At 24.6% G+C, this 13,666-nt stretch overlaps 1 protein-coding gene across 1 annotated transcript in view; it reads left to right on the top strand.

The window, feature by feature from the left end:
* LOC100211075 (leucine--tRNA ligase, cytoplasmic) overlaps positions 1–13,666 on the top strand; it is a 48,829-nt gene that overhangs the window by 22,786 nt on the left and 12,377 nt on the right. The window contains exons 7-16 of the mRNA XM_065813144.1: positions 628–719; positions 830–905; positions 1,374–1,486; positions 1,669–1,732; positions 3,818–3,885; positions 4,089–4,185; positions 4,281–4,500; positions 4,573–4,922; positions 10,421–10,506; positions 11,676–11,741. Coding sequence (XP_065669216.1) covers positions 628–719; positions 830–905; positions 1,374–1,486; positions 1,669–1,732; positions 3,818–3,885; positions 4,089–4,185; positions 4,281–4,500; positions 4,573–4,922; positions 10,421–10,506; positions 11,676–11,741 — 1,232 coding nt within the window. The remainder of the gene's footprint in view (positions 1–627; positions 720–829; positions 906–1,373; positions 1,487–1,668; positions 1,733–3,817; positions 3,886–4,088; positions 4,186–4,280; positions 4,501–4,572; positions 4,923–10,420; positions 10,507–11,675; positions 11,742–13,666) is intronic.

The raw sequence follows: 13,666 nt of genomic DNA, 5'->3' as shown, positions 1-13,666 counted from the left end.
GGTAGATAATTGATAGGCTATTTCAGGAGGTATCATGTTTTAGGAGAACTATGATTCTTTTTTTTTCTTTTTTTTTTTTACCATTTTAGTCAATATAATAATTTACTGGAAAAAATATTTCAAATTCAAAATACTGAAAAAAAAAACAAGTGTATATTTTAAAATGTACATAAAAGTGGGCAATGACTGTTTGTGTGGTACGTAAATCAAGAAACAGTTTAAATTAGTTTTAGTATATGAAATTGTAAAAACTGTAATATATTCTGAAATGAGTTTTTTTCATTTACTTTTGTGTATAAAATTTTTTTTCTTGTATCCTGTTTTTTCTGTAAATTTCATTTTTTTAAATCTCTATGTAGTTTTTTGTTAGTTTTCTTTTACTCTGAAAAATAACCATTGCCAAGAGATTTAAACTGGCTTAAAACTAAAATGGAAAATAACCATTGCCAAGATATTTAAACTAAAATGAAAAAGCCTTGAAACTAAAATGAAAAAGTTCATGAAACTGAATTAAAAAATTAAAATTAACTTTCTTTCAAAATAATGGGTGTCATTAACTTTCTTTCAAAATAATGGGTGTCATTAATTTATTTCTATTTATTAAACTTATATTAACATTTATTTTAGATGAAAAGTAAAGTTGCAGCAAAAACTGGGGGGTTAACATATCAATGGCAAATCATGCAAGCACTTGATATTCCTGATGATCTAATTAAAAAGTAATTATTTTATAATATTTATATTTGATTTTTGTTTGCAGTTATCAAAAATTATCAATTATCAAAATCATAACTGAATATTTAATGCTTTAAATGATTTTTTTGTAAAGATTTTCTGACACTGATTTTTGGTTGGAGTATTTTCCACCTCTTGCTATTAAAGACTTGAAGTCAATGGGTTTAAAAGTATATTTTTATATTTTCAATAAATTTTTTGTAAATTTTTAATAGAATTTTTTTTTTTTTTCAATTTTTGTTTTATTTTGTCAAATGTTTAATAGAATTTTTTTTTTTTTTTTATTGTTTTATTGTCTATGCCAAGTTTCATTAGTTGTGGCTATACAGTTTCTAAAATATAAATTAATATTTTCAATCAATCGTATGTAAATGTTTAATAATAATAATAATCTCTCGGGAAAAAAAAATTTTGTTTTTCTTTTCTTGTTTTATTTCATCAAGTATTCATTTTCTTGATGTTCATTTTATTGTTTTTTTGTATTTGCTAAGTTTCATTATTCATGGCATATTTTTTATCTGTTTTACTTTTTTTTTTTCTTCTTTTTTGAAAAAAATGTTTTTACTGATAATTTTATTTTGATTAAATTTTAGATTGATTGTTTTTATTATTATATCAATTCAATTATATAATTTTAGGTAGATTGGAGAAGATCATTTATTACAACAGATGCTAACCCTTACTATGATTCTTTTGCTAAATGGCATTTTAATAAACTGAAAAGTTTAGGGAAGATTAAATTTGGGAAAAGGTATTTTTTTTTCTTACAGATTTTAATTTTTATTATTTAATTTCATTTGAATATATTTTTTTCAAAATTCAAAAAATTTCAAAATTTATTCTAATTACTTTTAAAACTTGAAAAAGTCATTTAAAATTTAGTTACCAATTACCTGCACTGTTAACAGGTTTTTTTAATTTTTTTTCAAAAAGGTATACTATTTATTCAATTTTTGATAATCAACCTTGCATGGATCATGATCGTTTATCTGGAGAAGTATTTTTATAATATTTTTAAAATTTTTTTGTTTTGAATATTTTAAATAAATATTAAATGTTTATAAATATTATAAATATTATATTCCTCATGTTTACATCAGCAAATATGAAGAACTTATTAACTTAAAGATGTTATCAAAATTTCAAATTAAAAGAAAAACAAATGAAAATGGTATGAAATAAAAACTACATCTCTCCTACCCCCCTCCTTCCTTCTACTCACCACTTTTAACTCAGATGCATGAAATTTAACATTGTAATCATGTTTATTGCTGACATGATTACACAAAACTAGTTTTTGAATTTTTTTTTCAAATCAAAAAAAAAAAAATTGGATTTTTTTTTTAAATTTAAATACTTAGTATTATTATTATTACTACTTTTTGTATTTAAAAATAGTTTCACCCAACCCACTAAGAAATTTAAGTACACAAAACATGACAAGTTTGCTAAAAAAGCTATGATTTGGCAAGCTATTCCCAGTTGTGGCAAAAAATCAGCACCTTATATTTCTCAGTCCACACTTTCTGGTCAAATATATGTTAAAGAATGTTTACAAAAACACCTTTTACCTCTCATTAAATCACACAATAAGAGACCTGTGTTATGGCCTGATTTAGCTTCAATTCATTATTGTAAACTAGCTATGGAATAGTATAAAAAGAATAATGTGAAATTTGTGCCTAAAACAGAAAATCCTCCAAACTGCCCAGAATTGAGAGTTATTGAAAAGTACTGGGCTATTATTAAAAGAAAAATGAAAAAAACAAAGAAGCTTTGCAGAAACATTAAAGATATTAAAATATCATTTAAAAAAGCATCAAATAGTTTTGATTCTTATTCTGTGTGCAAGCTTATGGGTACCACTAAAGCAAAAGCTTGAAATTTTATTAGATTCCCACAAGAATAATTAATTATTTTTTTTAATGTTTGATTTTCTTATTGTATTAAAATTATTACTTTGTTCAAAATGAAAATTGAGGAGTACTTTTTTTTAGTTGTTTTTCTACTTTCACAATTATTTCGTGTACACAACTTTAGTTTAAAATAACTCTGGTGCACGCAGGTTTCCATTCAATTCAAAAAGGAAGTTTGATACCATCCAAGTAATTTAAATTCAAAATTTTTAATATCTAAACAATTTTTGTAAAATATTTTAAAAATTTAAACTGAATATTTTATATTAAAAGAAATTGTTTTGTGAAATATATATATATATATATATATCTGTGTGTGTGTGTGTGTGTGTGTGTGTGTGTGTGTGTGTGTGTGTGTGTGTGTGTGTGTGTGTGTGTATATATATATAACAATTACTTATGTTACATAAAACAAAGTTTTTACTAAAAATGTATTTGCAAATGTTTTGTCTGATTCCTTGATTATTAGAAGAAGAAAATGCGCAAACACGCAATTGATCATTTTAAATTTATTAAAAAATATATTTATTCATTGTTAAAAAGAAATTTATTCATTACAATCATTTTGCAAATGGATGGAAAAGCTACAAGGAAAAAAAAAAAAAAAAAAGATTGAAAAATAAATAAAAAGTTTGAATGAAAAAAAAAAAAAGTACACTGAAAAAGAAATGTTCTTAGTTATGTACGCAATTATTTAAATTTATATAAACAACAAGTCAAGCGTTTTATGTAAGACTTATGATAATATACTATAAGTATGGATGATATAAGTAACAAAGATTTTTTGAGCTAAATTTCTGTATTAAGTTTTATTTGAAATTTATTAAGGAATTAGACTTGATTTGATTGCAAATCAAGTCTAATTCCTTAAATAAGTTTCAAGAGAATGAATCAAAAAAAAAAAAATTGTTGAATAAATATCTTACCAAATTTTTTAAAAGCTCTCATACCAACAACACATAATCACCAAAATATTTAAAACTTTCTCTAATCTATAAAAATTTTACTGATACTTTTTACCAAGTCAACAATTTTACTGACATCCTTTAAAGAGCCAATAAAAAGTTGTTTTTAGGTCCTTTTGCTTTCTATTTTTGTAATGTAATTACATGTATTGCCCAAGTATTATTTAAATTTAGTACTAATATTATAAATGCTTTCACTAGGGTGTTGCACCTCAAGAATACACCTTAATTAAAATGCAAGTTGTGGAGCCTCTACCTCAAAGTTTGAAGTATACAATAATACATATATAAATTTATAAAACCATGTTGTTAGTTTTATACAAATAAGGAGAAAGAAGGCTAAATAACTTTAAACTGTATATAGTATTTTATAATTATATATAAATATCTAATTCTATTTATTATATTAATCTTTAAAGCTTCTTTCTTAAAATATTATTTTTACTTTTAAATTATTTTTTAATTTTTTTAGTTGTTTAGAAGGTAAAAAAGTGTTTCTTGTTGCAGCAACCTTAAGACCTGAGACAATGTATGGACAAACAAACTGTTGGATTCATCCTGAAATAGAAGTTTGATTTAGTTCTATTTTTAGATTTATTGTAGACTTTACAGATTGCAATGTTTTTAGCATCAATTTAATTGCATTATTTATTCCACAATTTAGTATATCGCATTTGCATCATCAAAAGAAAATGAGGTATACATAAGCACAGAGCGAGCTGCAAAAAATATGGCGTATCAAGGTTTGACTAAGAAAGAAAATCAAGTAGACATTCTAGTAAAGTTAGTTGGAATGGATATAATGGGAGTAGCTTTAAATGCACCATTAACAGCAAACAAGATTATTTATACTTTGCCTATGTTAACCATAAAATCAGACAAAGGTTTCATTTGTTAAATTTTTTTTTCTTATGAGTAGTAGTGATAAATATTTGTATTTATATAATATTTTTTAGGAACTGGAGTTGTAACTTCTGTTCCATCTGATGCTCCTGATGACTATGCTGCTCTCAGAGATCTTAAAAAGAAAGAACCTTTTCGCAAAAAATACAATATAACAGATGAAATGGTTTTGCCATACGAACCAATTCCAATTATTGAAGTCCCTGATCTTGGAAATCTTTCAGCTGCTGTTGCATGCGATATGTTTAAAGTAAACAGCCAAAATGATACAAAGCAGCTAGCTGATGCCAAAGAACTTACCTACAAAAAAGGTTTTTATGATGGAATTATGCTTGTAGAAGAGTATAAAGGTCAGAAAGTACAAGATGTCAAGAAGCTTGTTCAAACTAAAATGTTTGCAGAGGTACTAAAATTAGTTTAATATTTTGAAAAACTGTTAAAAACAATTCAGTATTTAATTTCTGCAGATTGATGTTGGTACAGTACAAATATATTCTATTTACGTTTATTTTTGAAGTTCTTATTTTAATCCAGACTTTAACCACACTTTTTTAAATAAAGAAGAAAAATTAAAATACTGAAAATATTTTTAATAAATGGCTTTCATAAATAGATATATAGAATTAGCATTTTGTTAGTAGTTGAAAGAATGAGTTAGTAGTTGAAAGAATGAGTTAGTAGTTGAAAGAATGCTGTTTTTGATAATTTCTTAACATGCAGGTTATAATTACTATTATATTAGCTTCAAACAACTGTGAATAGAAGACCAAGCCATTGTTAGGATTCAATATATTACTTCATGAATTACTAATTTAATGTTTAAAAGCAAAAAAAAGTGGTGAACACATGGTAACAATAGTCATAAACAATGTCATAAAACTCTTTTTAAAATCTTTTGACATAAAAATCATGAATTTTTATGTCAAGACATAACAGTGTTTTCGTATTTTTTATTCAGTGTTATTCATTGTTAAGATTTTTAAATCAAATTTGTTTAGAAAACAAATTTGATATAAAAAGATGATTATCATTCATTTTTTAATTCAAATTAAATTGTGCTATCAAGAAAAAAAATACAAGTCTTTCACAAGGCAATATAAATTCTTGTGCAATTCTTGATTCAACTCTTGTGCAATAATTTTTTTCTATAGCTGAATACTGCTTTGCCTTTGAGTCTTGCTGCAACTGCAGTTAGAATCAACTTAGTGATTTTTTCAGTGCTTCTAAGTAAAGAAAAACTGTATTCTGAAATTTCTGCCACAAAAATTGGTCTCGGATTACATGTTAAAGTAAAGAAGTAATGCCAAAAAAATTCTTTTTTGATAGCTGACTAGGTAAAAGTTATGCCAACAGTTACTGATTTGGATCGAGTTTAAAATGGGATCCAGAATCTGGAGCAACCTCTGCTGTTTGTCTGATGTTATACTAGTAGTATGCTGTTTGTCTTGATGTTATACTAGTAGTGTACCTAGTTCAATGATTTCTGTTCACAAAGTAACATCAATGTATCATTTCATTTTTGTGATAGAAGCTGCTGCTTATAGTTAACGTGCAATTATTTTAGGACATGTTATGGACAATAATAGTATTATTAATGTCCTAAAATATATCATAGTGAATCATCAACCAACTTATGCTGTTGTAGTGAAGTAATTTTTTTTTTTGCCAGCCAAACTAAATTATAAGATTTCGAGTATAAAGAGAATGGAAAACAGTCAATGTTGAGTATTGTGCCTTCAAAATTTGAATTTGTTGTATTGTTAAAAAGTAAGAGGAATAACTGAGTCAATTATCCAGTGGTGATATAACAATCTAAAAAAATAATGTGAGTTATCTTGAATAAAGATTTAACAGTCACTATTTCTAATGAAAAATTACTGAAACAAAATTCTCCACAAATTTTACAAAAAGATTAAAACATCGAAACACTCAAAAACAGCTTTTGTAGACTGACTTTTATTGGTCGTGGATAAATAATAAGAAAAAACTTACTCAGAAAAATTTATAAAAATAATTGAAAGCGGTGTCCACAAAAGTTATTCTTGTTCTCTTTCAATTTTAATTATTTAAACTAAATTTGTTTTCTTTAAAGAAAGCATTATTAGTGTAAGATTCAAAATATTATGTGCACTGCAATGGTTTGATTATTTGCGATATTGATATTTTTAAGATACACGCTGTTTACTAACTAAAAATTTGATAAATGATGGGCTTAAAATTTCATTTAGTATTTGTAAAATGTTTTGTGGAAATTGTAAAAAAAAAATATTTTTTTAAATTAAATAAATTTTTCAGTTTTCAGTTTTTTCAACTGAAATTTTGTTTCTTACCGAATTCAAAAAAAGTTCTGATATCAAAATTTCAGTATCGGTTCAAATTGAAATTTTGGCTTAAGTAGAATTTTGGTTGATCACTAATGATCAGCTAACTTTAGATATATGATATTGTGTTTAAATTTATATAGCCAGCTATACATTAGAAATGAATTACATATAGAAAAGATTAGATTATGACAACAATCCATTAAAAATGTTTTGTTTAAAAATATACAATTCTATTTTTATCTTACTAATGTGTGTCAAATAAGAAAGTTACTTCCTAAAATAATTGTTTATATTAACAAAAATTCTTTATAATTTCCTATAATTTTATTGTGAAATATCGAATATATATTTTTTATAACAATAATTCAAAGTTTTTTCGCTTTTAAGTTATAGTTGTAAATGTAAAAACAAGTTTTTTATCACTTTTTTGTGTAATATCTTTATATTAATATCCATTAACTTCTCTTAATGTTTTTAAAAGCAGTTCATAAATAACAGTTAACAGATATAATAAATTTGTTTGTTGATGTTTTAAATGAATGTTGTTGTTTGTTTTTTTTACACTCGAAAGAAAACAAATGCTTTACCTTATATCATTGGTTATGGATCACAAAATCAATCAGCAATACTGCAAAGTTTTCAATAGATTTACTGATTGTGAGGCCAATTATCCATTAAATTATTTGCATTTTTTGTTTCTTTTGTTTGATACAGTTCATCTACTTAATGTTTATGCAACAACTGGAATTCTGAAAAGTGTCCAAAGTTTTCTCTCTACAAAATTTCATAAACTCTCTACATAAAACATTATTTTAGTTTCTGATGTGAAAAATCTAAATCAATAAGAGGAAGGGAACATTTTGAAATCAGTTTCTATATCTTTCGCTGCTGTTTATTTTTCTAGGCTTCAATTACAGGATGCCTTTTAAGAATACTTAATGAGAAAGTAGTAGCTGTTCTGAAACTAAAAGTTTTTTCAAAACTTTTATCCAGCAGATTTAAATCTGTGCAAGATAAAAATTCAAATTTTTTTTTCAAATTTTTGAAGAACAATTTTAATGTATGTATGCAATCAGTGCATAATCCCAAAAGAGTTAATTGTGTAACCCATGATAGCAATAAATTTGACCATTCTAACTGTTTTTAGACAGTTAGAATGGTCAAATTTATTTATAGAAGCTGGTGATGTTTTCTTTGCTTTTAAAAAGCATTTAGCTTGATTTGCAGAATCTTTTCTAAAACCAGTGCAAGTAGGATATCCCAATAAAAAGGTTACATGTGAATATCCAATCAGTATTTAAGATATACTTTCGATTGGAACATGTATTTATTATGTGAGTCTTTCTGAAACTGAAGAGAAAAAATGTGACAATAAACTAGTTGAATAAGAAAATGAATTTATGCTAATAAATTTATTGAAGAGTTATCAAGGGGATATTTGACAGCTCCACCTGAGTTTACTTATCAGCTAGTTAGAATTGGTTTATGCTTAGTGAAAAAAACCAAGCTAAAAGTATGTTATGGTAGATGAACCTATATTAACACTTATAAACATTCTGTCTATAATGGAAGCTATAATTTTTGTGTATCATCATAAAACTTTTTCAGATATTTAGCAAATATTCATCTACAGAAAATTTGAGAAAAGAACGTCTTGTTTAGATATCAATAGCATAAAGTTAATTTTCTAAAAATAGTTTTTTTTTCAGTAGCGTAGGCATTATAGGACTAATATTTTTATTATTCAACCAAAAATTTAAAATTACAAATTTTTTATAATTTAACAAAGTTAGGTTAGGTGTCATTCATACAGTTAAAAATTAATCGTTGGAGTGACACCTAAATAAGATAAACAAACAAACAAAAAAATCAACAACAATATTAAGAAATAAAAGCGATCGTTATTTAAATTAATTTAAAAAAACATTGATTTTTTATAAAAAAACAAACTATAATCAATTAAATAAAAAGACATAAAAAATATGAAAACACTAAATTAATAATTAGAGCAAACAGCAATAAAAGTAACAACAGCACAACTAATAACAAACTTTATGCAAACAATAAGGCAAACACAAAAACTGCAAAACGAAACAAAAAAAACAGAAGTGAAAAGACTAAAATGAAATAGAATTATTAAATAGTCTTTACTAGTAAACTTGGAAATTTGACCTTGCATATCCTTACATATAATAGTTCTTGTTATCATAAAATTTATGCTTTTTAATTTAATATTGTTTTAATAATAATTTTTGAAGTAAAAAAATTTTTTTTAAGGTATAATTACTAAAATGTGTAATATATAAATTAGAAACAAGTTTAAGTAATTGTTAGTATTTGTATAGTTATTGCTAGTAGCTACAATCCTTTAGTATTTCCTCCAGTTGCAGTGTATAGGAAAAAAACATATAAGTAAAAATTCTTGTAAAATATTAAACAATCAAAAACAAGTCCATTATTCAGACTTTATTAGAAGTTTAAATTTTTACATTAATGGCATGCTGAAATTGCACAAAGAAGCTTTTAATTGAAAATAATATATAAATTTTAATTGTAAGTAATAAATAAATAAAAAAAATTGTTATATTTATATTATGTTATTATGCAATCAGAAAATAAAAATGTCAAGTTTTGCGCTGTTTTCTGATTCTGTTGAGGTAAAGCATTATAAGCAAAGGGAATCAATAAATATAATTTAGCTTGTTCTGTTATACAAGTAATAACAGTGGAGAGTTAAATTTAATAATATTGAAGTTAATTATAGTCACAAATTAAATTGCAAAATCAAAAACTATAAAAAATTAACTGTGATTGTGTTAGGAATAAAGTTGTTCTAGTGTGGTGATGCTCTACTTGTTTTGTTGTAAAATTGCACTGAGTGCAAAAATGTTTTTGTATCATAAGAATGTTTTAAGAAAAAATCTTTTAATTTTGAGAAATACTGTTTGAATTTATGTTAATTAAAGTTGAAACTGAAATTCATTTTCATCTCAAAAAAAAAGTTTTTTTGAAATGTCATGTTGGGTCTCAAAAGAACAAGTGAAAATAAAAATTTCAAAAATAATTGTCATCTTATAAAAAATTTCAGAAAAAAATTTATATAAATGCACTTTTTTTATTTGAAGATAAAAAATATCATTTTCTATGCTTTAAAATCCAAGTTTTTTTATATTGAATATTTTTAAGATTATTTTTTATATAATGTTGAATATTTTTAAGATTATTTTTTATATAATGTTGAATATTTTTAAGATTGTTTTAATTATTTAAGTTTATATACAGTTTTTATATAGTACAATCCTGTCAATGAAACAAAAACAATAAAAAAATAAAGTAAAAAAATAAAGTAAAAAAATATATATCAATAATTAAAAAAGATTTCTAGCCAAAATTATTGCGGTTTTTTAAAATAACAGAAAACTTAATATACTTCCGCAACTATTTAATGTTTTAAATTAAATGACCATTAAATGTTGGCGGTTACTTTAAAATTTAAAATCAGAGAAAGAAACTTTTTTTTACCATTTTAGTCATTACAAAAAGCTGTATATACACACAAATATGCATATGTGTTTAGGGTGCTGCTTTAAAGTATTTAGAACCAGAAAAAAAGGTTGTTTCAAGATCGGGTGATGAATGCATTGTAGCTCTTTGTGACCAATGGTGAGTTTCATCAATTTTAATAATATTTCTAATATTTTTAAAATGTTTTTAAGTTTTTTGAATAATTTGAAAACTATTTTCTGTAATGTTTTTTTTTAATTAATTTTTTTCTTTATTATGGAAATATATATTTTTCTAAGAAATATTTTGATTGCTTTGTTTTTTTGAAAATTCCAAATATATTTTACATTATCTTTGAAATTTCCAAATATTATGAATAGGAGTATAGAAGTTATTGAAAGGATATAAATGTTTAGACCTATGAAACAGCAAGTTATTGCGTTAATTTAAAAGCTTTAGATTTAAAAAGTAACGTTAGTGTTCAATGATTTTATATAGAGATCTATATAAAATCATATAGATATCTATAAGATAGTTGATGTATGTCATAAAGCCCTCACAACTTCCTGTTTTTGTATAACGTTATCTTTGTGCATCTAATGCTGCATTAATAAATGTGTATGTATATTTATATATATGTATATCAGAGGTGTACACTGGATTTTTAGATATTTGAGTTTTGACACTTACAGGCATTGTGCAAACTCCAAACTTTTGTATGCTTATGTCAAATGAGAATCTTTTGCAAAGAATTGCAGTAATGGGAGCTTATAGACTAAAAAACTCTAATTTTTGGGCCCACCCAGCCCTTAACCTGGGAGCAACAAGTTAATAAAATATTTTCTTTAGTATTTTTATCTAAATTTATGTTTATCAACAAATTTAAAATTTAATGCAACAATCTCTTAGTGTTCAGTTTTTATGACCCTGGAAAGTTTACAGCCCCTTCAAATTGAGGGGGTTAAAACTTTGTATGGTCATGGTTTTCGAAAAATAAGATATTATTGCATGAAATTTGAAATTTGTTAATGAATATAAATTTAGATAAAAATTGTAGAGAAAATATTTTACAAACCACATTTAGGGCTGGGTGGGCCCAAAAATTAGTGTTTTTTTGTTCCCAAGCTCCAATCACTGCAGTTCTTTGCAAAACTTTCTCAGCTGTTTCCTTGCTCTTTATCTCTTTGTTTTCTAGGTTGCTTGCTTTTCTTGTTTGAGTAATAAAACTTCACAGACTTTATTATTTTAAAGTTTGTTTATTTTTAACTTGTTTTTTTTTTCTTGTATAATTTTATAATTGCTGACTTTTTTTTTTTTTAATATATTAGGTATTTAGACTATGGGGAAGAAAATTGGAAGAATAAAACGAAAGAATTATTGAAAAGTTTAGAAACGTATGTTATTAATTATATGTTAATAAATTAGTAAAAAACACTTATCTAACTTTTATCTTCGACTTGAAGTTTCACTATTGCTGGATCTTCAGGAAGAGTTACTAAATCTCAAAAAAAATTCAATTTATAGAAAAAAATATTTTACAGGAAGTTATAAATTATTATTAAAAAAAAAATTGATATTATTGATTTTTACCCCTCAATTACAGCAGAAATTTTAGATAAAACAATAGAATTTGGAAAATCCCATTTAGAAATTACTGAGGACACTATCCGTATAATTAAGCACTGCAGAAAAAATTTACCCTATTTTGATAAGGAAAGGTGGAAGAAAAAAACCACGCACGAATGCTTTGATGTAACAATGGGAAGTTACGACGGAGCAGAAATTTGCGAATTTGTAGGTTTATATATTTTAAATACCCTAGCTAAAATAATCCAAATTAATCAATTAGGTCTTTATCGCGACGATGGTTTAATAATAATGCATAAAAAATCAGGGCCACAACTCGATAAAATTAGAAAAGATATTATTAAAGTTTTTAAAAATATTGGCTTCCAAATTGAAACAAATATAAATTTAAAAATAGTGAATTTTTTTGATGTCACATTTAACCTCTCAGAAAGTTCCTATAAGCCCTACAAAAAACCTAATGACGAATTATTGTATATTAATGTAAATTCGAACCATCCCCCTCAAATTCTAAAACAAATTCCAATTTCAATTAACAATAGGCTAAACCAAAACTCTTCTAATAAAAATATTTTTAACTCCTCTAAACGCGTTTATGAAGATGCCCTTAAAAAAAGTGGCTTTCAAAATTTCGAGCTAAAATTTGAAAAGAAAATTGCAAAAAAGCGTAATAGAAATAGAAACCTAATTTAGTTCAACCCCCCGTACAGCAAAAATGTTTCAACAAATATAGGTAAAATTTTTCTAAAATTAGTAGACAAACATTTTCCTCCCTCTAATAAATTACATAAGATTTTTAACAGAAATACCATTAAAGTAAGTTATAGTTGTACAAAAAATTTAGAAAGAATTATAAAAGGCCACAACTACTTGTTAAGTAATAAAAATGAACATATAAAAAAAAAAAACACTGATTATTGTAATTGTAAACAAAAAATAGATTGCCCTCTAAATGGAAAATGCCTTTCGAAAAATGTAATTTACAAGTGCATTGTTTCCTCACAAAACAACCCTGATAAACAATATATTGGCTTAACCGAGGGGGAATGGAAAAAACGTTATGCCAACCACAAACAATCGTTTAAACACAAAAAATATTCAAAAGAGACTATGCTGTCAAAATATATTTGGGATTTAAAAAAAAAAAAAAAAAAACTTTAATTTACAATGGTCTATTCTAAAATCTGCCCCTGCCTATAATAACATTTCCAAAAAATGTATGCTATGTTTGCAAGAAAAATTTGAAATAATTACTCATTTAAATCAAGAAAATTTATTAAATAAAAAATCTGAATTAATTTCTAAATGTAGGCACGAAAATAAATACCTCTTAAAAAATTATAAAAACAAATGACCAAATTAAACTATCCCCATTCCAAAGACAATTATTTCATAATTACTTTCTGTAACTTCCTGTTAACAAAAAATATAGTAGTTAAAAATTTTTTATAATAATTTATAACTTCCTGTAAAATATTTTTTTCTATAAATTGAATTTCTTTTGAGATTTAGTAACTCTTCCTGAAGATCCAGCAATGGTGAAACTTCAAGTCGAAGATAAAAGTTAGATAAGTGTTTTTTACTAATTTACTAATTTATATATATATATACATATATATATATATATACACACACGCACATGCATAAGACTATGCATATTGGTTTGGGTAGGTACCATTTAAATGTGAAGGACATAATATGGAAAAAAAATGTTTTTCATAATAATACTTTT

Source organism: Hydra vulgaris, chromosome 12, assembly GCF_038396675.1.
Source record: "Hydra vulgaris chromosome 12, alternate assembly HydraT2T_AEP".
Taxonomy (NCBI): domain Eukaryota; kingdom Metazoa; phylum Cnidaria; class Hydrozoa; order Anthoathecata; family Hydridae; genus Hydra; species Hydra vulgaris.
The sequence above is the reverse complement of the archived record's forward strand: the minus strand, read 5'-3'. Positions and strand labels throughout refer to the sequence as shown.